Source organism: Corvus hawaiiensis, chromosome 4 (assembly GCF_020740725.1).
Source record: "Corvus hawaiiensis isolate bCorHaw1 chromosome 4, bCorHaw1.pri.cur, whole genome shotgun sequence".
In the NCBI taxonomy this organism is placed as follows: Eukaryota; Metazoa; Chordata; class Aves; order Passeriformes; family Corvidae; genus Corvus; species Corvus hawaiiensis.
In genome coordinates, this window is record NC_063216.1 from 21861346 (window position 1) to 21884744 (window position 23399).

A 23399-nucleotide genomic window follows, 5' to 3' on the forward strand; every position below is an offset into this window, starting at 1 on the left:
CTTAGAGTGTCTACCCAATTTCTCTTCAAAAAGAAATAATAGAACATGCAAGTACATACTCCTACCTTCAAAAATTTTTTTTTCTCTATTCACTTACACAAGTCATCTCTCTGAGGAAGGAAAAATCAGGTCTTTTTATGAGCTACCCATGGTGTTTCATGATACAACCCATTTTCATCACCTTTCTCAACACAGACCTTAGATAACTTTGAAGCACTGAAACTCAGGGAACTCTATTTTCTTTTATACAAAAGAGTGAGATCTGTTTGATACATGGATATGAGAAACAACCATCACACTCTGAATTCATAAAGTAATGCCAGTAACAGAAGCTCTGCTTGAAACAGTGTTCAGATATGTCAAGAACTGTAAAATATAGGAGACTACTTGCCACTTTAACAAATGAGTGGAAAGAATTACTCTTCATTTGTTCCAGTTTTATTTGTGTTTTCTGATACAGGAAAGTGAGTTTGGTCATTCACTCTGTGGCATGAAATTCTGCACTCTTCGTGGCAAGGAAAGGGAGAGGTCAAACAGATGTATTTGTTCTGTGTGGACTGAATGAGCTAAATAATTTTGAAATTCTGAGAAATCTGAAATTCTGACAAGCATGGAATTTTCCCACAGTGCATGTTCACCTGCTTATCAAACCAGTAATTGTCAAAACAAACTCCTAGCAAAATGACTGAACTTATTAACTGACCAACCTACACAAAAGTCAATGTTTTATTACCACTGCAACATAAACTTTAAAGATATTCCAAAACTGTATTTTTCAATCCAGTCTGCAATGCAGGGGGAAAAAGCCAATAAAAAAAACAAAATAAAAAAAAAACCCCAAACCCTGAAACATGAGATTAAGTCCATCTTTACTCAAGAAAGATGTGAAGTACTTGTTTCAATTTAGACAGAGTATTAGCCTGAAGGAAGGCAATAAAACTGTTCACATAAGCAGCTGAAGAATGTGAACAAGAAGCCCAGTCTAGCCTTATAACTGTAAACAACGTATTTGTCATCTACCCAGCAACCATTATTTTAATATGTTTCACTTAAAAATGTATTATGCTTGCCTTTTGATGCTAGAACAGCTGTACACTAAATCCAGCAGCTCTCAAGCGAATTTGTACTCTCAAGGTAAGTGTAGGTTTGACAGATAAAATATTGAAGCTGAGATGTTAAAAATAAACTTTTTAGTATTAGTCAAAAAAAAAGGCCTTTGAGATCACATGCTTGAGAGTGACTGCCTTACATGCCCTTACAAACTCATTTGATAAGTTCTTAATAAGCAAATTTTTGGGGGTGGGGAAGTAGCAAAGGTGTGTTTAAAATTTAGAACAGAACAATTTAGAACATAACATCTCAAAACCTAAAATTTTGCAATGTTAGGATAATTGTATAACTGTGAGAAAAGGGAAAAAATAAGAACTGGTAGGAACTCTCTTCCTTAGGTTACACATCTCAAGTATTGTGGCATCTAAACTGTGGCAACGTCATGTTGCACGAGTATGTAGCACATGGTCTCAATACAGAACCTGTCTCTTTGTGAGGGTTATTAATATTCATATGGATCCTATCCATACTTCTGAATATATTATCCTCCAAAAAGTGGCTGCTGAGCCAGGAAGGCTGTAGGTGCTACTTCTTTACTTTGCTTTTCTTCTAAAACAGAACAACCTCTCAAAGCACATTAAGAGCAGTGAAGAGAGCAACTTTTACAAGCATGTTCTTCTTTTTGAAACCCTTACACAGTATTAGCATTTTATGTACATACATGTGCAGAAATTATTCTCCTACATAAATTCCAGTGTCTAAAGGGCGTATAAAAGTGTATGGTCTAAATATTCCACCAGGTTTCTTTCTACTGGGGCTGTGTTTTCAAGAGCAGAACTTGACATTCTACTCTCAGCACCTTTTCATTTGTGTGAATTCAACACAAACATACCAGGAATCCAGAAAGTTTTGTGTCTGATTTTTTTTTTAATTTCTCAGTTTTGTAATTGAAGATCCTGTCCCTAAAATATTATTTTGTTGTTATTCCTCCTGTACTTTATGGAAATAATTTTTGAAAGTCACTTGTGTCCTCTTCAAAAGCATCTGAGGCTGCAAAAGAAGCCTCTCTCCATGTTAAAAAAATTACTACTGTTTTGCATGATCTGAACTGAATTTTGGCAGTATGATCAGGTTTCTAATAATTGCTTTTCTGTTTCAGGAAAGCATAGATTTGGGTGAGATCATGTTTTCCCTTTGTTATCTGCCTACTGCTGGGAGAATGACATTGACAGTCATCAAATGTCGGAATCTCAAAGCAATGGATATAACTGGTGCATCAGGTGAATCTGCTGCTTCTAAATAACAAGGCGGAGTCTATTCAGGAAGGGGATGAATAAGAACTCCTTGGGTTTTGTGTGTTTAACTTGGCTCTGGGATGGAAGCAGCAGGAGAATGGACACAGACCCTGTTTAGCTGGACTGCCTATCTTTGGTCTGGCAGCCAGTGTGTCTGTTCGGAATGCCCGTAACTTTCCTTTGCATTTACAGCATGATAAAAGCATTGTTTGCCAGGGTCACTCAAATCTTTGCAATTTTTTACCTTAGCAATATAACATCCCTACCACAAATACTGTTCTTATGCTGCACATGTGAATGGCTTTGAGTCCTAATGCACGAACTGATTCTCTGTAACTCAGATCCCTATGTCAAAGTGTCGCTGATGTGCGAGGGACGGAGACTGAAAAAGCGGAAAACGACCACGAAGAAGAACACGCTGAATCCCATTTATAACGAGGCCATCATCTTTGATATCCCTCCAGAGAATGTGGACCAGGTCAGCCTCTCCATTGCAGTGATGGATTATGACCGGTAAGCACAGTTTGCTTTCTGACCATTGAGACAATTCCTGATCATTGCAAGTGACTGCTTTCTGCCTCCTTGAGCTTACAAGCAGCTTCAGTGTCACAAAACATAAAGCCTTGGGACCTCTTCCTGAAGAGGTTTAAAGTTCCCACACCTTTTAGAGCACATGGCAACTTACCTGCATCGTACATAACTGGAATGAGGAAGAAATATGGCTCAATCTTCTTTTGGGCCACTAGCACTGGCATACATTCTTGTCAATATCTGGTGGCTGGACTGCGTAAAAGCTTTATAAATCAGGTATGTCCTCCAGCTTAAAAAAGCCCCTCACACCTCTAATTTTTATTTAAATAGCAGGTATTTGAAACTAAAGAAAATTTGAATGACTGAAAAGGAATTAGATGCTAATTACCTCATTGAATTAGTTTGTAATTAATTCTTCGGTTGATTCAGTAAAATAACCTTTCAATATGTAACCTTCAACATGTAACCTTTGGGTTCAGCCCTCACTGATAACGTGTCTAAGTCCCAATTATCTAGGGCTTCACGGAGAATTGACAAGAAGAGAGTCTGCCTAGAGTGGCTCAAGGACTGCCGATTGAACAAGACAGTGACTGACAGAATCCTGCTCGAGCCAAGTTTGCCTCATTCAAATGCTATTAATAATGAGCTCTTGAGATTGCAGGGCAAATAGACAGTGAAAGTCCAACTAAGTAACATCACCCTTCAGATTGTTTTCCCTTGCCATCAGATTTCTGGCTGTTCTCCAAGTTCTGCCAGGAAGGCTTTCTCAGTCAGACATGAAATGGCACTGTGGTGCCATTAGCAGGGAAGGAGCACAGCAACTTGCACACTTTCAGTCCTCCTCAGCTCTTCCTTTCTCAGCACACACTAGGGAAAATTGGATAGCATTATTATAAGGTACATAGATTCAAGGTACAGAAAATTGCTTTTTGGGGGCCCTCAACAAGTTTATGGCACACATACATGAAGTATTAAGGTATAGCATATTACATCTATGACTCTTACCTTTCACATTTTTGACTGAACTTCCAAAGATAACAACAGCTAGAGCTGAGAAATAGTTTATGAAATGATATCTAAAGGATTTGCAGCAGGAAATATATTCCCCAGCACTTTCCTTCGCCTTCTTCTCCCACAAAATTCAAGCATGTTCTCCTTCAGATAACTTTGTGTATTATGGTCCTTTTCTGTCCTTGTGTCTTATGGGTTGTAACCTTTTAATGGCAAGGGTTGTGTTTTCATTGCTATTTTTATAGCTGCTAGAAGCACTCTGGTAGTGGCTGGAGGTTTTTGATGTTACCATTACAGAATTGAATATTACGATACTACCATTAAAACTAATATCTGCAATAAATGATGTGAAAACTTTGGTCATGTATTCTGTGCCACGCTAAACCGGTAAACAGGACTGTATATCAGAGGTTATTAAAAATATTTTTTATTAAAAATAAATTCTGTCTCTCTACAATTCTCAGAGTAGGGCACAATGAGGTCATTGGAGTATGTCGGACAGGAATTGATGCTGAAGGGCTTGGAAGAGATCACTGGAATGAAATGTTGGCTTACCCACGTAAACCAATAACTCACTGGCATCCTCTAGTAGAGGTAAGAAGTAGCAAAATTTTCTCCTTTACTTTGAATGTTTTTGTCCCTCACATTTATGGGCTTCTGAGAATCACAAAAATCAGTGCAGCACCTATAGATCAGGTACAAGATCATTAGCACAACCTAAATCTAGTTGCATGGGTTTATGAATCACTTAAAAGAGCCTTTTCAGCAGTTTCCATGATGCTCTGACAGCATTGTAAGAGTACTTTTAGACATTTAACATTTCCAGATATTATGATAAAGAGCTTACAGCTACTTAGAAGAGATCATTTGCAAAAATTTCAAAAGCAATCATTTCCTATTCAAAAATCTTTGGCATAAACTGCTGTTGCTAAAACATTAATCTGGAACTGGCCTGCAAATTAGGCTAAATTGTGGCAACATACCAGCAGCTCCCTCCAGAGTTATTCAACAAACGCTTACGGGAAGCTTATTCAGATGTTGGGGTGATTATATCTACAAGTTCCCAGGGCTGGACTCCCTCTTCGATCTGCTGTGGCCACATATTGTTGGTGTTCTGTACACAAAATCCTCACAGCTTTGGCCTCAGAAAGATACATATTGAAGGCTTAGGATGCAGCAGGGACACAGAGGCACTGTTTAGCCCATCACAAAAGCAACCTCTGGAGAAAAATGAGTTGCTGCCTGAGGCATTTGATTTCCCAATTCTGTAGCACATGGCTGCACAACATGTCCTGTGGCAGGTAGAAAAAGCATAACATCAAGGTTTCAGTAAAACACCAAGAGTGTGGGGGCAAGGAAACTGAGTCAAGGCAGCAGAGAAGTGTCTTTTAGAGATTCATGGCTCTGTCTGGTTTACGTAAGTTTGGAGACAGAGGTAACGCCACTGTTGGTGAAATAAACCCAGTCCTGTGAAACAACCCAGAGGCATTTTAAGAAGGTCACTTAGGAGGTTTTCTTTCCATTATTAGTTCTGCTGGAGACTTTGATACCAGAGACTTTGATCTAGAGACTAGAAAGGGTCTAGATGTGGTTTGGATTCTTTTTTGAGAGAGTCTCTCATCCTCTGCAAAGAGCATGATGCACAGTCAGGTATGATGACATTTGTAAAAATAACACTTTTCTTGCAGCTACCTGGCCGAGCAACGAGTTTTGATAGCCAGGGATCCTGTTCCTCACCCAAACCACCGCTTACACCCTAGGGAGCAGGAGAGGATTCATCATGGTCAGTGGCCAAAGCTCCCTCATAGCTCACATCTACATAAACAGAAGGTTTGGCTTCTGCAGATGAACTGTATCCATATTTTTTTATCAAAATACATTTTTCCTATTCCAAGTCTTATATGACAGTTTATAATAATTTGTTAATGTATGAATGAAGTTGACTCGAGTCAAATACAACCCTGCCTCGTGCAAATTCATTCACCTGTTTTATCTCTGGCATATATCCAGTGTCATATTCAAGCAGTGTTTTGACGGGACCTATATCTTTTCATAGGCAAAGAAATCAAACAAAAAGATCCCTTAAGCAATTCAAAACTACTGCAGCTTTTAACACCTAATTCTTTTGAGGGAGAGCAATTAGTCATATACAGCTCATGTAGTCAATTTCTTCTAAATTGCACTAAATCCTCTATGACTTTGCAAGATAGCACTTCAAGCTGAATGTTGCATGAAAAAAAACCAACTGTTGTCATGTTTTGAGTATCTGGAAAATCAGTTCATTCCTTGGGCAGGGAGGAAATGCTGATTTAAAGTCCACTGAAGGCAATGAGAAGGATCTACTGACTTCAATAGGTTTTAGTCCAGCCCTAATGGAACAGGTATGAGAACTGGATCTATGCAGTTATAACCTTCCAGCACCCATGATGACAGCTGCGTCTCTACACAAGTCAAACTGCAGAGGAGACAATGCTCAGAAGTAAAGGAATTTATTTTATGTGATTTATCTCTTCAGAAAATTGACCAAATATTGCAGTTACCTACAACATTTTTGTGATTCTTGATTTAATGTGACAGACTTAGATTTCTTTGAAGTTATTTTGACTGAGTGCACAGCACACATGGAATTTAGTTTCTGGTTGCTGGCTGGATGCCTCTAGACATATATGCTAAATATGAATTTGAGATGTGTTTTCTGTCAGTTCATGAAGAAAGAAATTGAAATGTGGCTATTTTACAAGCAAGTTAACTCATCTATTAGAATACACAGTGACAGCAAATGCAAAAAACTATTGGTTGTTGTCAGATGATTTAAAAACTAGAAGAGAACTGCATAATATTTCATGGATTTGTCTCTAAACACTGCAGTTTACCTCAATCAGATAAATAAGATAATTACTTTCTCTTTTCCTTTTTTCTTTTTCTTTCTTTCTATGAAGAGTGTAGCAAAGACTGCATGATTGGGTCTGACGTTTTGAAACCTGGACTGCAATCACAAAAAAGTTGTGGTGGTGGCACTTTTTGTATCTTTGCAATATATATAAAGAAAAATTAGGAGACCATGTTTTTTCCAAGACAGCATTTTTGCAGAAGTATCATGCAGGAGAAAAATGTCAGTGGAAGATTGATTTAGGATAATGAAAGAAATTTTGAGAATTAATCTAGATATGAAGGCAAAAGGTCATTTTCGCAAACTTCTGAAGAACCATTTTGGGTTGGTTTAGCCTGGTTGGCACAGAATATGTTCCTGAAGATCCAGTCCCTCCTTGCCACTGACTAATCTCTAAAACAGTCAAACATGCCTGGAAGTGTCTTAACTGCTCCAGGAAAGCTAGCAGGGCTGGTCTTAACACTACAGGTGTATCTAAGTCAAAAAAGGGGGTAGATTTTGTACCTTGGCTCCTGTGCCTATGAACACAGCAAGCAAGCAAATAAATATAAAAATCAATCTTTCAGACAGTGTTTAAAAATTAAAAATTAAAAAAAAAAAGAAAGAAAAAAGGGGAAAAGGGAAAAAAGAAAAGGCTCCAGCCCAAGTTTCTGAATGCCTGTTTCAGGTTGTAATTCATAGCCTCTAGGCAGAAATGGTTTCTCCCAGAGAGGATTGCTAATGCTGAACACTGATCCTCCCTGCTTAAGATTGTATTTTCATCACCATAAATACAGAGCAGCCTTGCAGAATTTCATTCCTCCATTTGCTCTGGATGAGTAATTTTTTTAATAGGAGAACAAACTCTCCTCTGTGAGGTTTTTTTTCCTCCCATCATTATTATCCTAACGAAATTCTGTGGCCTAGATCATTTTCAACATGATTCCGCAAGGCTGATATAGAAACAGATGTATATGTATATATATGTGGAGATTGAAAAACTATTTTATGTATACATTTATCTTAATATAAATTATATCTGCAGTGGCCTTTGTGGCCTAGAAAATACTTTTTGTAATGTGGTACTGTAACAGTTAACTAAATATTCTTTGCACTTTTTTGCACCTAATATCCAAAAAGCGAACAAATTCACGATCAAATGTAGCATAGGTGTTCAGCAATGAGCAACGTATTTTTACCTATTTTATTGTTCTCTATGAGTATCCTGTATGTTTCATCATAGGTAGTAAGGTATTTTGAGATTCATTTTCTTAAATTTTAATTGTTGTCAAATACCAAAGGCTCAGTTTATGCCCCCTTGTTGTGTTATTTTTGGTATTGTTAGTAACAATAGTGAATGACTTCAGTGTCTAAACTTGATGGATGGGTGCTCTGCATCTAGGAGAAATCAGGCTGCAAAATCATCAGGATGTCTAACTTCAAAAATGATCCCCTAATTAATTATACTTATTCCCTTAGCAGTGATTAATAGAATTAGCAAAAAATATTTTTTTTTCCCCATTGTTTCCTTAGCCATCTCAAGGGACAGGATATGTACTTAGTATATAACCCATCCATCAGCTCTAGGGCCTGGCTCACAAGTTACTCTCAGTGACATCACAGAAGCACCAAGGAAGAGCTTAGCACAGTTTAAGTCAAGGAATAGGTTGCTCAATGTATATCTTTATTTAGGAATTTTAGATATTTTAATTTGAAGAAGTTGCAAGTTCCCTGCTCCCATCCTGATTTTTTTTCCTGCTTATCTACATTTCTCCCATATCTCATACATTAGCATAATTTGGGAAGAAACAAATGTGGCAAAAGGCTGGTGTAAAATATATTGTAGTACTTCTACAACAGTTAAAAAAGCTTCATTTCCTAAAGGCCTGAGTTATTTTTCTTGAAGCAGTTTACTGGAAACAGCACTAGTACTTAACAAGAATTGTATTTTGCACAGCCTAGCTTTTTTTAATACTTTCACACTGCACAGGTGAGCACAAGCTCAAGAAGATTTAAGTCATGTGCAGCACTCCATGGCCTCAGCTTTGCATCCCAGAACCATACAGTTCTGCTGACATGGCTCTTCTCCTCGCCCTCCCAGCAAGCAACGAGCTCTTTCCCCACCATCTTTTTTCTATGCTGGGCTTAGGAATATGAATATTAGCCAAAGACAAAGTGGCCAGGAACTTCCCCTGCAAAATTTCCTCTTCTATAAATGGAATTCCTTTGACTTCTTATGTTTAAGTAAAAAAACTATATATTTTTCTTAAAGAATCAGCACCACATTCAATATTTTTGAAGAAAATATTGAACTAACAATAACTGTTTTCATTGGGTTGATTTTTTTTAAGGGGAAAAGCAATTACTTACCTAATTTCTTTCTGTGGATGCATTTTTGGAGCAATATTAAGAAAAAATTTAGTTAAAAGGCTCATTTAACCCATCCTTTTCTCCTCTTTCTCAGTTTTTTAATTGGATTCAATGTAATCTTTTTAAAAATTTTTAACATGATGATGTACAACATATACATGACAGTCTAGTTCCAAGATTATTTTGCTATCTCTTTTTTATAAACTTTTATATGTATTAACTTTTTATTATACTCCATTAATTTAATAGGCTTTATACACCCGAAATCATTTGACTGTAATTTTTGAGTGAGCAAACATTTAAAAGAAGAGTATTTCAGAACTCAGTAATAGAGTTCTTCTTCTGCTGAAAATGTAAAATTTTTCAGAGATCCATAAATGTGCCTGCAAAATTTGAAAATCACCTTATTCAACCACGCAAAAACCCAGGTTTGCACATACAAGTACTTGCACTGGCTGGATGTACAATCGCTATTATTTAGCACTTCTGTTACAACAGAACACCCACACCTAATCAGAAATACATTTCAGTTCATGATAAACACAAATCTGTACTGAGTGACAGTTCCTTGACCTGAAAGGTTCCTATGATGTTATTTCATACAAATGAACATGCTTGAAAATTCTGTAAGCGTTAAAATATGACGTGTATGTTAATCAGACAGGGAGGAGACTTTTGGACAAAGTTCATGCAATATGTATTGGACCATCCAAAATATGGATAAAATATACCATATATATCAGAAATACAAATGCATGATTTGATGGGACATTTTCTCTCTCATTCACACCACAGCAGAGACTCAGTTTAACTCGAGATTCACTTTCATTTAGCTTCTGAGGCTTGCCAGTCTAAACTGAGCTCTCTGAAAACAGCTAAATCATGGCACAGAGATGACCACAGAATTAGGAAAGACCAAGGAAATTGTGGCAGTAGACACAAAGTTGTTCACTGCAACTGCAAGTGCTCTGAAATGGAAACCTTCCTCCTGAAACTGATAATAATTTCAGTAGTTTTATCACTTATCCTTTTTTTCTCTGCTGTAAAACAGCACAAAAGGAGCACATTCCTGAAAAAGCATAAGCATTAGGCATAGGAGTTAATTGAGGTGCTGATCACAGCCATTTGCCTTTTCCAAGGCAAAGAAAACCTTAACTTCAAAAAGTGTCTTTTGTTTACTCATCCAGGCGAATAATATCTGCACACTTTCCCTTTTCCTTAACCCTGGAAACTGGCAGTTTTTTAACAGTGCACAGGAAACCAAGAGCTAGAAATCTAAGAGAAAGTGAAGCTGCAGGTGGGATTTAAATTTCACGGGGGAATCTGGTCAGGAGAATGGAACTAACACCTTCAATCTTGTGCTGAGTGGTAAGGGATGCTTGATGATAGCAGGTGCTCAGGGCTGTGATTTTATGTTTTATCTGATAGTACCTCTACAATGTTGCTGTTGCTGGGAAACCTCTTTACAGGCTCAGAGAGGAGAATGCCTCTGGTATTGCCATGTGAATTTTTTTCCAGCCAAGTGTAGACCATGACTCGTGTTACATGGGACTCAGTCATCTGGAAGGGCACAAAGCATGTTAAATTTGCAGGACAGGAAAAATCAATTTGGTACTGTGCCACCATGGGGACTATTCACTTTGTTGGTACTAAGGACAAGTGTTTGTGCCCTGCTGATCCAAGGGAGGACATTTCTTACAGCACTCTGTGGCTAAGCCTGTGTTGCTGATCCACGTCAATGCTACTGAAGATCCTCAGTGTCAACATTGTCAAAATATAACTGATACATATAAATACAGGTTATACAGGTTGCCAGAATACCAAAGCTCCCTCCTGTGGAAAAGAAATGATGACTCCCTGAAATATAAATCAAGGCAGTGTGTTCTGGAAGTTGGATCTGCAGGAAGTCACAGAGCTGCTGGGATGAAAGTGGAGCTGCTCTGTAATAATTTATGAATACAATATGTTGAGTTGACTATTGGTCTTGAATTAGGTGAGTTCTGTAAGTCTACTTAAGGGAAAAAATGGGCAGAAAATGTTTGGCAGGGGAGTGTCTCTCAGCAGCAAGTGAGTTTTATAAAATGTTAATGTCCATCTTGGTGGCCTGGGAGACTCTACTGATGCTATAGCCAGTCTGAAAAATGCATCTCATCTAAAATGGTGAAATAAAACAGGCATAGGAAAAAAGGCACAGAAAGATCAAGAGCTCTGACTCAGAGCAGACAAGATTTAAGTTTGAGCAGGCTGGAGATGCAAGCTGGTACTGTAGTTCAGAGGGAAAATAGGCTTGGTTGCTCTCCCATTAATGGATGGAAAAGCCTGGGGCAGCACAAATATGCATATAGACTGTTATTTTCAATTCCATTTATTTGAAATATTTAAGTTTGCATATTTAAGATTAAATATTTAAATACCATTCTATTTTTAATGAAGTGGCGTATTCACAGACTCCCTAAAAGAAAAGTTGCAAATCCATTCAGACTGCCTGGGTTGGCACAGTTACAACAGACACAGTGTCCCAACACCCAGCAAAAATTAAAGAAATGTGATATCCTGCCTCTCCCCTGGAGAGATGAAGTTGGGAAGCCTGACACAAAAAGAGAACTGAAGACAGACCAAGGAAAGGATGAGGCCACAGCTATTTCATCACAACTTCAGGGCTCACAAAGTCATTGATTAGACAAGAGTGCCAGAAACATGTTTTCATGGCAGCAACATACCTTTTATTCAATTTTCTTCTCCCTCAAAAAACAAGCATATATGTGTTTTAGAGAGACAGCTTTTAAACATTTTGAGATATTTTCATACCTTAAAAATTCAAACTGCTGAAGTAAAGTAAATCTATCCATGCATCTACCCATGAGGAAAATAAAATTTTAAAAAGAGCAGGGAATAAAAACTTTCTGTACAATAAATAAAGCTCTAGAACATGCTTCAAGTTGCTTTTTTGTGTAGAATAATGGTACAGATTTAAGACCTGATATCCTTGGACCTCTTAGGTTAAAAAGGAAATACTGTGCTTCTGATTAAAAAAGTAATATTTTCCTGCAGGTATAGAATTCCCAGCTGTCTGGCCTTGTGTAATTTCAAATATCAGAAATGTTCCAACAAATGCTTGTCAACATCACAGACAAGAATTTTAGGCACTTAAATTAGCACTGACAAAAAGGAATCTGCTTTTTTGGGGCACTTTCTAGGTTAATTTCAGGAGAAATTGCAGGCTGTTGGATGTTTTTGTGAAGCAGATACATTCCCATAAAAACAGTCTGCAAGAGGAGAGAGCAAAAAGGGTCGAGTTGCTTTTTTTGATGTGCTATGAGTTGAGACTGATAATAGGATCAGAAGTGAAGAGGACTGAACAAGAAGATGTTTAAAATCTCTTGTGACATCTGAGCCATGAACAGGAGACAAGAGAACAGGAGGAAAGCCTATAGAGTATGAAAAGAGCCCTCTAGAAAGAAAAAAAATTAAAAAACAAAACAAAACTGTTAAGAGGAAAAGTGGAGAGTATAAAAGGGGGTTGAATAGTCTTTTCAATAGAGAAAAATATATGTGTAACAAATACTTCCAAATAGACAGGGATTTTTGATGTGACTCTCCTACCTCATATCTTGTGGGGCCATTTGCAAGCTCACGAGGGTAGTGGGAGCCAATTTTAGAACCTGAGTCTGTTCTTAAAAGAAAAAAAACTCTCACCTCCCACAGATCTTGCTCTCAGTGGATTCACAGTGCAAAGGACACTGGTAGTTGCTCATGGCATGTCCTTCCCCCCTATCTTTTTCTCGCAGCACGGTTGAGGCAAAAAAAGGGCATTTCCTGCACGTACTCTGACACATTCCTCTCTAGATGCTGTAATGGCCTCCTACTTATTTGCACCTGACATAGGTTGGAAAATTTCTAATAGTTGAAAAAGCATTTTTATATAATATCACCTCTTCACATTATCAAAGCTTCTGACAAAGAGTGCTTGAATCACCAATAGGAAACACCTCTGGAAATGCTGGTGTGGTACACAAGGTACTGGTTTTCTATTCAAGTCAAGCCTCAGCTAACACCTCACAATGGTGGACAAGTCATTAGTTTGCTGCAGGCACTAATTCTCTGATGACTCAAAAATCTGAAGTCACAGTTATGGTGTATTTCTCACTGAATATACCACAGGTCTTTGTGTATGAATAGAGTCCTGAGGTTCCAGCCAAATCCCTTCTCCTCCTGTTCTTCGTATTCATGGAGGTTTGGCTGAATAATGAATTCTTATTCCTTTGTCCTAAATTGTCACATAGGAGGGGGTGTACTGTGAATGTTTCACCCTGGGAGTGGCTGCCTCTTATTAAAAATCAGAGTGATCAATAGAGGACCATTACTTCCCTTACCGTGGTTTTCTGAGGCTTAATTGTGTAATAATAGTTATGAGGGAAATAACTGCATAGCTGAACAAGACAGAGAATTGCCAGCTGTTATTATTTTTGTCAAATAGGTGTGTGGATGGGTGTACCTTTCTTCTTCATGTAAATGGAGATTTGGCTACCACAGAAAATTGAAAAGGAGTTCTCCAAAGAGAACTTCACACCCTTACATTTATTCCTTTCAAGCTTTATGTATTATAAGTGTTTAATGATCTTAATTTTAGCACAAGAACCTGATTCATTTATTTAAACCTATGACCTTTTCAGTTCTTAGTCCCCAAAGGTAACTTTGGGCTAGGGAATCAAAATCACTAATGAGAAAGTATAGCTTTATTTTAGCCAGCAACCGAAATCTGCACAGCTGGACCTTTTCTGTGTTCCTCAGAAAGGGAGCCTGGCACTATTGCACTTTAGCTTCTTGCCAGTAGCAGACAAACAATTGTAGGTCATAGGCAGGTTTCAGAGAAGCTCTGAGGATTAGCCCCTAAAATTCTGGCTCTGATTCTGCCTGCCCTCCAGGCACAGGGCAGTCTATGAAGTCAAAGAGCAGTCCTACCCAAAGAGGGCTGAGAAATCTGTGCTGAGAAAAGAGATTTCATTCAAATTATACCAACATGGTTTTTAGAGTTTTTCTGCCTTTTTTCACATACTGTTGTTAAAAATTGACTTTTTCTTAAGACCATACTTTATAATTTCATCTCTAGTGGGGCAAAAAGTGGTACTAAAGTACCAATATACTCATGCACTGGAACTAATATTGATGCAAAAAAAAAAAGTAAAAAAGCCTTTCAGCAAAAAATATCTGTGGCAGCAAGATATAAAGGTGCTGTCAAAAGGCATTTTGCTTTTTTATGTGACTTTTTCTGACTAGAATTAGAATATTCCACCTCCCTTTTTGGGCTATCTCAAGAAAAACACAAAATGGTAAATGTATCTAATGTAGATTTAATAGTTATTGAAACAATATAGCACAATAAAAGTGATTCAGTTCAGCCTCTTAAGGTGTAGTATTAACAATACACATTTATTTATATATTTTGCATTGCTAAAAAAATCTATTCATCACCTTATTTCAAATATACAAGAATTCTAGCACGCTTTCAAAAGAAGCTTTCTTTTCAAGCTAATCACTTGCTACTTTATATGCCTATTGTTCTTGTATTAATTAAAATGAAAATATTTTCTTAATATCATGACAATAGACCATTAAATGTATCCAGCAAAATCATTCTGTAGGTCTTTTTAATATGGCCTTTCCTCTCAAAGCACAGCCCAGTGCTGAGATCCAGCAGGACCACTGCTCTTGATTTCAGTTCACTCCGCATCAGGTTGGGCGTGATGATGTCTCATAGCCTCTCGTGAAATGAACCCAGGCCCAAGGCAAGCAGAATGATTTCTTTTACATGCACCATGAATTTTTGTCACTTTCTGACAACTCAGACTATATTAGAAGACTTCAGTGCATCTCTAGGGTATGAGCTATTATTGCAAATGCTGATTTTACTAATACTGGTAGGAAAGATGAGCCTCAGCTGCCTGACTTGGTAAATAAAAATGTCTGGTCTATGTAGTCAGACATGGAGGTGATGTATTTTTACAGATTTTTCCTTTTTAACGGTGGCCTGCAGTTTTCCACAAAATGCCATTTTGTTTTGAAGCTCAGAGGGTGTGTGTATAGACTAAACCTTTCATATGGAACTTTTAGATAGTCCTGTTGCACATCAGATATAAAGCACTTCTTCTCAGTCTATATTTCTATGGAGAATATATTGAACAAAATTTAATTTTGTTAAATAAATAGAAAACTGTTTCTCAATAGAACAAAAAAGTATATATATATATTTAGTATTGCTCCTTGTTTCTCTTTCTTCCAAGTGTAGGTCTAAATTCTTTCTATTCTTCTCTGTTTAGGTTTTTGTAGGATATGTTGGACTTAAATGCACATGTCTAAGGATGGGATATGGCTAGCTTTCTATCCTAGAAGTAGGTACTGCTGGCATCCTGATTTGGAGAGGCACTTCTGACTTGTGCTTTCTCCACTTTCTGAGGGACATCACAAGGGTGTTTGTTCAGCAAACCATGTGAAATATTTTTTAACTTTTGACCTGTTAATCTCAGTTCCCTCCATGCCAGTATAGCCCTGATGGCTGGGATGGGAGCAGGCAAAGCCAGAAGGCATCTCTTCCTTGCCCAGCTCTGCCCAGTCCCCACCACCTCAGGCAGCAGGACTGCAGCACTGATTCCTCTGAGCCGGCCAGATGCTCCTCCAGCCACCACAAGGGGAGTCCCAAAAGCTTCTCCTTCCTTTCCACAAGCTTGTAGTCCATGCTGCATTCAAGCTGACTGGCTTCAGTGCAATGCTCATGAAAACTGAAGCAGGGGGAGGAGAACAGAAATTAGCCACAGAACATCATGTTTTCCTAGTGTATGCTTGTTGTGGGGAAGGCATTCTCCAGAGTGTATGCTTCAAAAGGTAGGAAGTTAAAATGGAGTTCCTGGCCATAAGAAATATTGACAGCTAAAAAAACCTACTCATATTTAAATATTTAGTATCTTGAAATCTTAAAAGAAAGCACCCAGCACACTGTCAGGATAAGCATCTTTGCTCTGACAATGAGGGTTATGGATTAGGCCCAAACTGGCCAAACTCTAACAGAACTCCCTACCTTTAAAATAATCTTTATGATTAGATCAGAAATGTTGCCAAGTCTATGTAGCTTACAAAGAACTGCAAGTTCTTCTAAGATTTTGTCTCTTCTTGCTATGTGGTGTTGGCTGACCAAGATCTAATATTAAATACCTGACTGTTCTAGTACCCTTTATTCAGTGTTCATGATGTGACTTTTTAAATGAAGTCTGTGATTTGATACCTAGACATTGTTCAAGTCAATATCCTTGGCTTCTGCGTTATAGAGACAAGAAAACAAAACTTTTGGAACTTGTGTTACTGGCTTTTTGTATGCGCTAAATGGCCATTTGTGAAACTTGACAACATAAATTGTACTACTGATAGTAAATGGGGTTTTTTTGCACTAGCCTTTGAGAGCTGTAACACATTTCAGTATTTTTACAATGTATCCTCTAGAAAGTGTGAATCTATTTGTCAGTTCTGAAAAAAATATGTAACAATGAAACCTCAAAAGATGTTATGAAGTGTACAGTTTGTGATAATTTTATATTTAAAAAAGACAAGAAAAATAAAATAATTCATTTGAAATAATTTTATTCTAATTGTTTCATATGTATTTTGAACAAGAAATAAAGTGATTAAAATTACTCACCTTTTTCTGTCATTCTTACAAAACCAAACTTTCCAAAGTAAATAAAGATCAGTGGATTACAATGGCCTCCAGTTTAGCAGCCCTGTTTATATCCAAGGTGTTTTCTTCTCATGAAACTGTTACTTTAAAATTCTACACTATGAAGAAGCAAAGGATATTTTTGCCACCAGATTTGCAAGGTTCAAGACAGAGTGCCTTTGAGTGAAAACAATTAAATCAAGCAGTTCCATTATTACTTTGTGCAATTCTTTTCACATTATCTTCCATTTCCTGCTATGATATTGTTTACCGTAATCTCCAAAGTCATTAGACCATGTTTTAAATAATGGATTAACTATTCAATTTAATATTATTACAGTATTTAAGAATATTGAAGTATTTCACTAAAGAGACACAAGCTTAATTTCCATCTTCCTTTCTTCTAGTTGCACAATCATGTAGATAAACAGACAAGAACTTTAACACCATTAAATGGAAAAAATAGCCAGATTTGAATAGGACTTATGTTTAAACTGAATTGGTGTTAATGACAACAACTTCTGAAGCAACAATGATCCACGCTAGGCAGGTTCAAGCATGTCAGATCTTTGCTGACACTTACAAGGACTGTTTAAAGAGGAAAATGAGGCTATAAGTGCTCAGTATCATCTGGATGTGATCTATTTCCATTCTACCTGATGCTTAAGTTCCATACTACAAACCCTGAGGTAAGAAAAAGCATACAAGCAGTTGCCCTTTGGCAGAGTTATGTAATTCTCCTGAAGTGAAATTAGATATATATATTTGAGGTTCCCATCCTGTTTCTGATCTCTGCTGGCTGAAAATTAATCTATCCTAAGTCAGGTTTAAGATATCAAATGCAATTCAGTTCTCTGCTTCAATTCAGGGACTTGGTTCACATCTCTGATTGAAAGATTCTGTTTCCTTTGAAAAACTGCTTGTCCTTCTCTAGCAAGGGTAATATCATTCCAGTTTGCCACTGCCTTTAATCTTAATATTCTCTCTTTCACATATAAAATGCTAATTTTCATTAGAGTGATGGGTTCTCAGGGTTATGAATATTGTAGTTTATTTTGAAAACTTGTCTGCAATTTGCATAGAAGCAACACAACCATCTCTAAGATTTCACTGCAGTCTGTGAAATATAATTTCTGCATGAAGTCCTAATCCTTCTGCTTCAGTCACTCCCGAATATATCTTCATTCCTTACAATAATCAAATTTCCTAGCCTGCAGAGAAGCTGGAGGATGTGCATCTTAAAATGGTGCAAGAACCAGAAGGTAGAAGATTGGTCAGGAAAAGAGGAGAAGAAAGAAAGGCAAACGAAGCCCAGAAAAAAACATACATGATAAAATTTTGCAAGTCATTGAGTATGCTTGCACTCGGAGAAAAGCACTATCTTTCAGTCACTGCACACTACTACCACACCTTTAAAAGGGATGCAGAGAAAATCAGGGATCAGAAGTGAATCCAGATCTCCCATCTTCTAGACCACAAAACTCCCACTCCTCTACATGGATTTGTACCTTGCATGGAATATGTGGGAGTCTCCCAAAGGAAAAGCTGTGATGCATAAGGAGGTAGCAAATGATTTATAAAATATATATAGTAACCTCTTATCCTGCTAAAACACATTGGTTCAGATAAGGAGACAGAAATATGATTTTCTCACAATATTGTTTACTATATCATTCTGAAAGTTGAATAAAAGCCCTCCTGCTGCTTCTGCTGTAGATAACAGAACCTGTTTTTCAACTCGAAAGACAGACACAGGTATTTTCAGAACAAAAGGTCCTGAATGAACTCCCTTCTCTGTGCTGCTTGGATGCAGCTCAGTTGATCACAATGCTGGTTACAGTAACACAAAACATTATTTTAAAAGTTTTAAGTCTATGGCAGAATAAAGACAGAAATCTTTATCACTCGTCACATTCTGAAAAGTGGCATTTTGGGAGCAATGCAAGTGCTCTGATTTGCACATGCATTGATTTTTCTTAACGTGCCCACTGTGCTTAAGTTGATCTATTACTCTCCCCTTTGGAATTTTAAAATGCAGCAATCACAGCCTAAGCTCTTCTGCTGAAGTGATGAGCATGCTCACTCACACTCAGGTGCTTTTTTTGCCTTCTCCAGAATATATTTTATGTCCTCAGCCTTCACCTTACACATCTTCAAAAAACAGCAATTCTCTTTTTGTGTGTGTTATACATCCCATAGAATAGTGCTTTTCCAGTTAAGGTGACCAGCCACAGTTTCCCATTTTAATTTCTTTCATAGCTTTTCAGTATGTATTCTCTTTGCTCTAGTGCTGTCTCTCAAGAAAAATGGTGAACACAATTGCCTTCCTCCAAAGAGTGAGACTGATGAGAGTTTGTTACATGTCCCAACATAATTTCAAACCCAGAGCATTTGAGGATCAAAATTTTCTTTGGAGTGACTGCAGAAGACTTTCTGTGAGGTTGGCTGTTATGATGTGCTCACTGAGATTCAGGAACCAAGTCAATATCTGAGACTTTACATATTAAGTGCTATATGTGATGTTATATAAAAATAAATTATTTGTAAAGTCTTAATAACAGTGGGACTGTGCAAACATGTTTTATGCAGAATTTATAGTGTTTCACTCATTGAATATTAATTTTGTTAGTAGTACCAAAAAAAAAATCCCCAAAAATATTGAAATATAATAATAGTTTTGTACTTAATTATAGATGAAACTAACAGAATGGAAGTATGGCTCACATACACTCAGATTTTATTTAACTTAGAATTTCTATTTGGGAATTCTTGACTTTTCATCCCTTCATTTCCGAGGTCTGAGCCCATTAAGCCTACAAAGAACCTGCCTAATAAGTTTCTCTTGTCTTTAACCTTGTTCTTTAGGATGCATTTGTCAAATCCACCTAGTTAAATTCAAGTCGTAACTATTGGTTTTGGACACCCCTGAATCATATAATCATTAAATAGTTTTTGTTAAGGAAACATCCTACCCAAAATCCCTGTGATACCAAGTCTGAAGCAAGCTGGATAACCATCCTAGTCACCCAGCACCTTCCTCATCATTCACAAACTACAGCCAAACAAAGAAGTACCTGTGCCCAGGTTCTTAAGGCCAAGGCCCTGACCAGCACAGCAGCCAACCTTGCAAACCTGGAAGGCATCCAGAGGGACAGCACCAAGCAATTCCTTCCTTTGCTTCTGTAGCTTGTGCCTCTGGCTTAAATGTGCTGAGGTTTAGACAATGCCAGATTTTCTAACTGCTAAGGTGGGAATGGGAAACACCTGGCTGGAGAGCACCACCTCCAGGCAGCACACTAGGATAGGGAATCAATCAGCTCTTCACAGGAAAAAGTTGAAGCAAAACTTTGGTTAGAAGTCGTGTCTACTGGCTAAAAACTGAAAGTAGATGTTGCTGGAAATGTATGTATCTTTTTTATGTATAAAATTTCATTCCTAAAAGTGTTGATCAGTCCTTTATTCCTGAAACCTGATAAAATCAATCCACTAAGGTTAAAGGCTGGGAATTGAACCCATCACACAAGCGTGCAATAGTGGCAAGCATCAGAGGAAACATTTGCTTATCTTCTTCCCAAACTCCATGAAATCACTTTTGTATTCAAAACGACCATCCTCTGCAATAACACAAGGGATCATTCTCGTTGTCTCACAAGTATTTTCACTGGCAGCAGAAACTGAGTCACATGCTCTAGCTGTGGCACAAAGGCTCTTAATGAGATCAGCATAACCATAAATTCAACCACTATTCAGGGGGTTTCAGAGAAGCAGCTTTTGAGGTGAGACAGAAGGAAGAAATCCAGGGTAGATAAGAAAAAGAAAACAAAATATATTGTCAAATTACACAATGTTTGGTTGCTTTCAGCTGCTCCCATTATTCCCTTGGCCTGATTTTAAAGTGATTTTACATAAATATCTCCAGCAGAAAAACAAATGTCAGTCAGGCATATAGAACCATTTATCTGAGCAGCAGTAGAGCTTCGTTTCTAATTCTTTCAAATGAGAGAAGGAAAGCTGTCTGACACTGCCCAGCCATGGCACCACATGGGGTCTTAGCTAGAGGATTGTGATAACTGCCTGCAGCATGGTAATGCAAGCTAATTTTGGTATCCATTTAATTGCATAAAGCACTCACAAGCTCATATAAACTCTGATTGTTTTGCAAGTGCACTGAATTATGTGTAATTTTGACTGACATTGTAGTCTGGTAATATTTATCTGTGTGCTTGCCGGCTAGTAATAATTAGATTTAAATATTTACATTGAATTCTTATTGAATTTGGATATTTAAGTTCTATTATGCAGACAAATGCAGGCTGCATACTCAAGTAAAATGATACCAAGCAGAGCTTTGAGAAAACTAATTGAACATCTGCAAGTAATGTTTTAAAAGTGTGTGCTGTATGAATAACTGAGTCAGCATACTAAGAAATTAAAATCTTTTACAGAGTCTATTTTTTTTTTCTCCAGCTCAAGAGCCATATATGTGCCTAGGACACTCACATCTAGATTCTTTCCCATTTTCCGATGAATATAAGTGTCTATTTTGTTCCAGCTGGAGACCCTACCTCAGCAAGCTGTGGGATTGAAAGGAACAATTGTATTGTTCCCTTGCAGGCATGTCACCCAAAACCCCCTTGCACCAATCAGCTCCTGTCCTTTACCCTTCATGGATGATTTTTAGGTGACTGGATTGAGCCTCACTTCTCTTCCCAGAGAATTTGCAAAATCCAGGATCAGCCTGGGGCAGTGCAATCTGTGACATTTCTCTGTCTTGATGGGGTCTCTTTTTTGCTTCAGGAAGGAAAGCACATGTGACTCTTCTGAGAACAAGTTATCTCTTCAATCCAGGTCATTTCCATTTGAAATGATACTTTGAAAAAGCCAAGCTTAGCCCTTTTCCTACCTTCTCTACTTCCCCACCTTCATGAAGAGGAAGAATTTGACACAAAAACCACCCCATTCTCCTCTTAATGACTACAGACATGACGTAGAGCAGTTGTAGGAGATAATGTGGGATGCTGCTCTATCTTTCTCCACTGTGTAAGGAAGAGCATGTCCTGTCCTCAAAGCAACTGGCTGCACCCAGCTCCTCTGCTCCCTGCAAAAGCGGAGTCCCACCAGCACAGCTTGTTTCCTACCAACACAATTTTCATTGCAAAGGTGACTCTCTGCCTTGCCCATCAGTAGCTGCTCTTGTTAAACACTTCCAACCTAACTAGATTGGTGAGTTGACAAAAAATAGGAAAGGGAAGGAAATGGAACACACTAAATTCTAGTGAAAGTCATGTGGTTTTGATTCTGTAAGTGTACCAGGTCTGGTGTGGCTTGGTTTTGTTTATACAACCCAGTGTGCTCAACGCTGCAGATTTGCCAGATATATCTAAATAACTGCTTTGTCCAAAGAAGTTGAATTAAAAAATGGAGCTATCTTTAAACTCCTTGTGCAAGGTGAGATGCTAAAGGGTAAGAATATATTGTTCCATGTCTTCAAAAGCTTTCAAAGTTCCGGGTGATTGTCTGCTGAGTGATGACACTTCCCAAGGGCTGACTTCAGCCCTAGGCTCATGAGAGATCCACTTAAAATGTTTTTCTATGTTGAATTCATGCTGCTTGCTCCTGTTGGTATTGAATTAGTCACCAGAATGTGCTATTCTTCTTTTGGTCCACTGGCACAGGGCTTGGTGATGTCAATATTAATCCAAATGCCCTAGGGCAAGATTAGAGGAGCACAGACACATTTCCTTCAGCTGTTTACCTAGGAAGCAGAAAAACTCAATGAGTTTTATCATCTATCTTCAGAAGCAATGCTTGGTGACAGCAGTCAGACAAATCACTCTGAGTGTTCAGTGTCACTTTGTATTATTTAGATTTAATGCATCAATAAAGAATCTTACTTTGGAACATACATTCAAATTGCAAGTTTCAATTCAAATATAACTATGCATTCCAGAGGAACAAATGAGATATATAGATGGATAGAGCATGTCTCTGCATAGAAAGGTGTATTTTTCCCAGGAAAAAGAGGGTTCTTACTCCCTGCATCCAAAGCAGAGTTTCTGAATATGCAGGTGGATTCATTGCAGTTCACAGTCCTGTTTTTGGAACAATCCCTTTGCCCTCTGTGAAAATTAAGGCCAAGGTAATGCTGATCAGTTCTTGTTTCTGAGGAACACTGGCACACTGGCTGCTGTATACAATCTGTAAAGGGTTTTCAAATTGACAGATTTAATTTTTGCCTTTCAAGATTACTTCAGCCTTGGTTTTAATCTTGGTAAAGGGCTTTTGTCTGTATAAGGAACAAATGCAAACACAGATGTGGTCCTTTTGACCAGGGAGTTGCCAGGTATCTCAGGTTCCTTAGGAATCCTACAGTATTTGTTCTGAGGGATTTGGGAGTTTTTGTTTCTCAAAACTTCAGCCTTTGCCCCCACAAGAAGGTACTAGGAGTTAAGTTAAAAAAAATTGAAATATATGTAACTGAATTTGAAATTCAAAAATTTGAAAAGTGCAACTGAAGCACATGTGGAAGGCTACAAATTCAGATACATGTAAATGTTGACATAAACCA

General features: G+C 37.8%; 1 protein-coding gene across 1 annotated transcript in view; it reads left to right on the top strand.

Annotated features, from left to right (window-relative positions):
- The window catches only part of SYT10 (synaptotagmin 10), a 45127-nt gene extending 28319 nt beyond the window's left edge, over positions 1 to 16808 (top strand). The window contains exons 4-7 of the mRNA XM_048301032.1: positions 2210 to 2330; positions 2687 to 2858; positions 4352 to 4481; positions 5576 to 16808. Of these exons, the coding sequence (XP_048156989.1) occupies positions 2210 to 2330; positions 2687 to 2858; positions 4352 to 4481; positions 5576 to 5647 (495 nt within the window). The 3' untranslated portion in view covers positions 5648 to 16808. The remainder of the gene's footprint in view (positions 1 to 2209; positions 2331 to 2686; positions 2859 to 4351; positions 4482 to 5575) is intronic.
- Positions 16809 to 23399: the final 6591 nt, after the last annotated feature.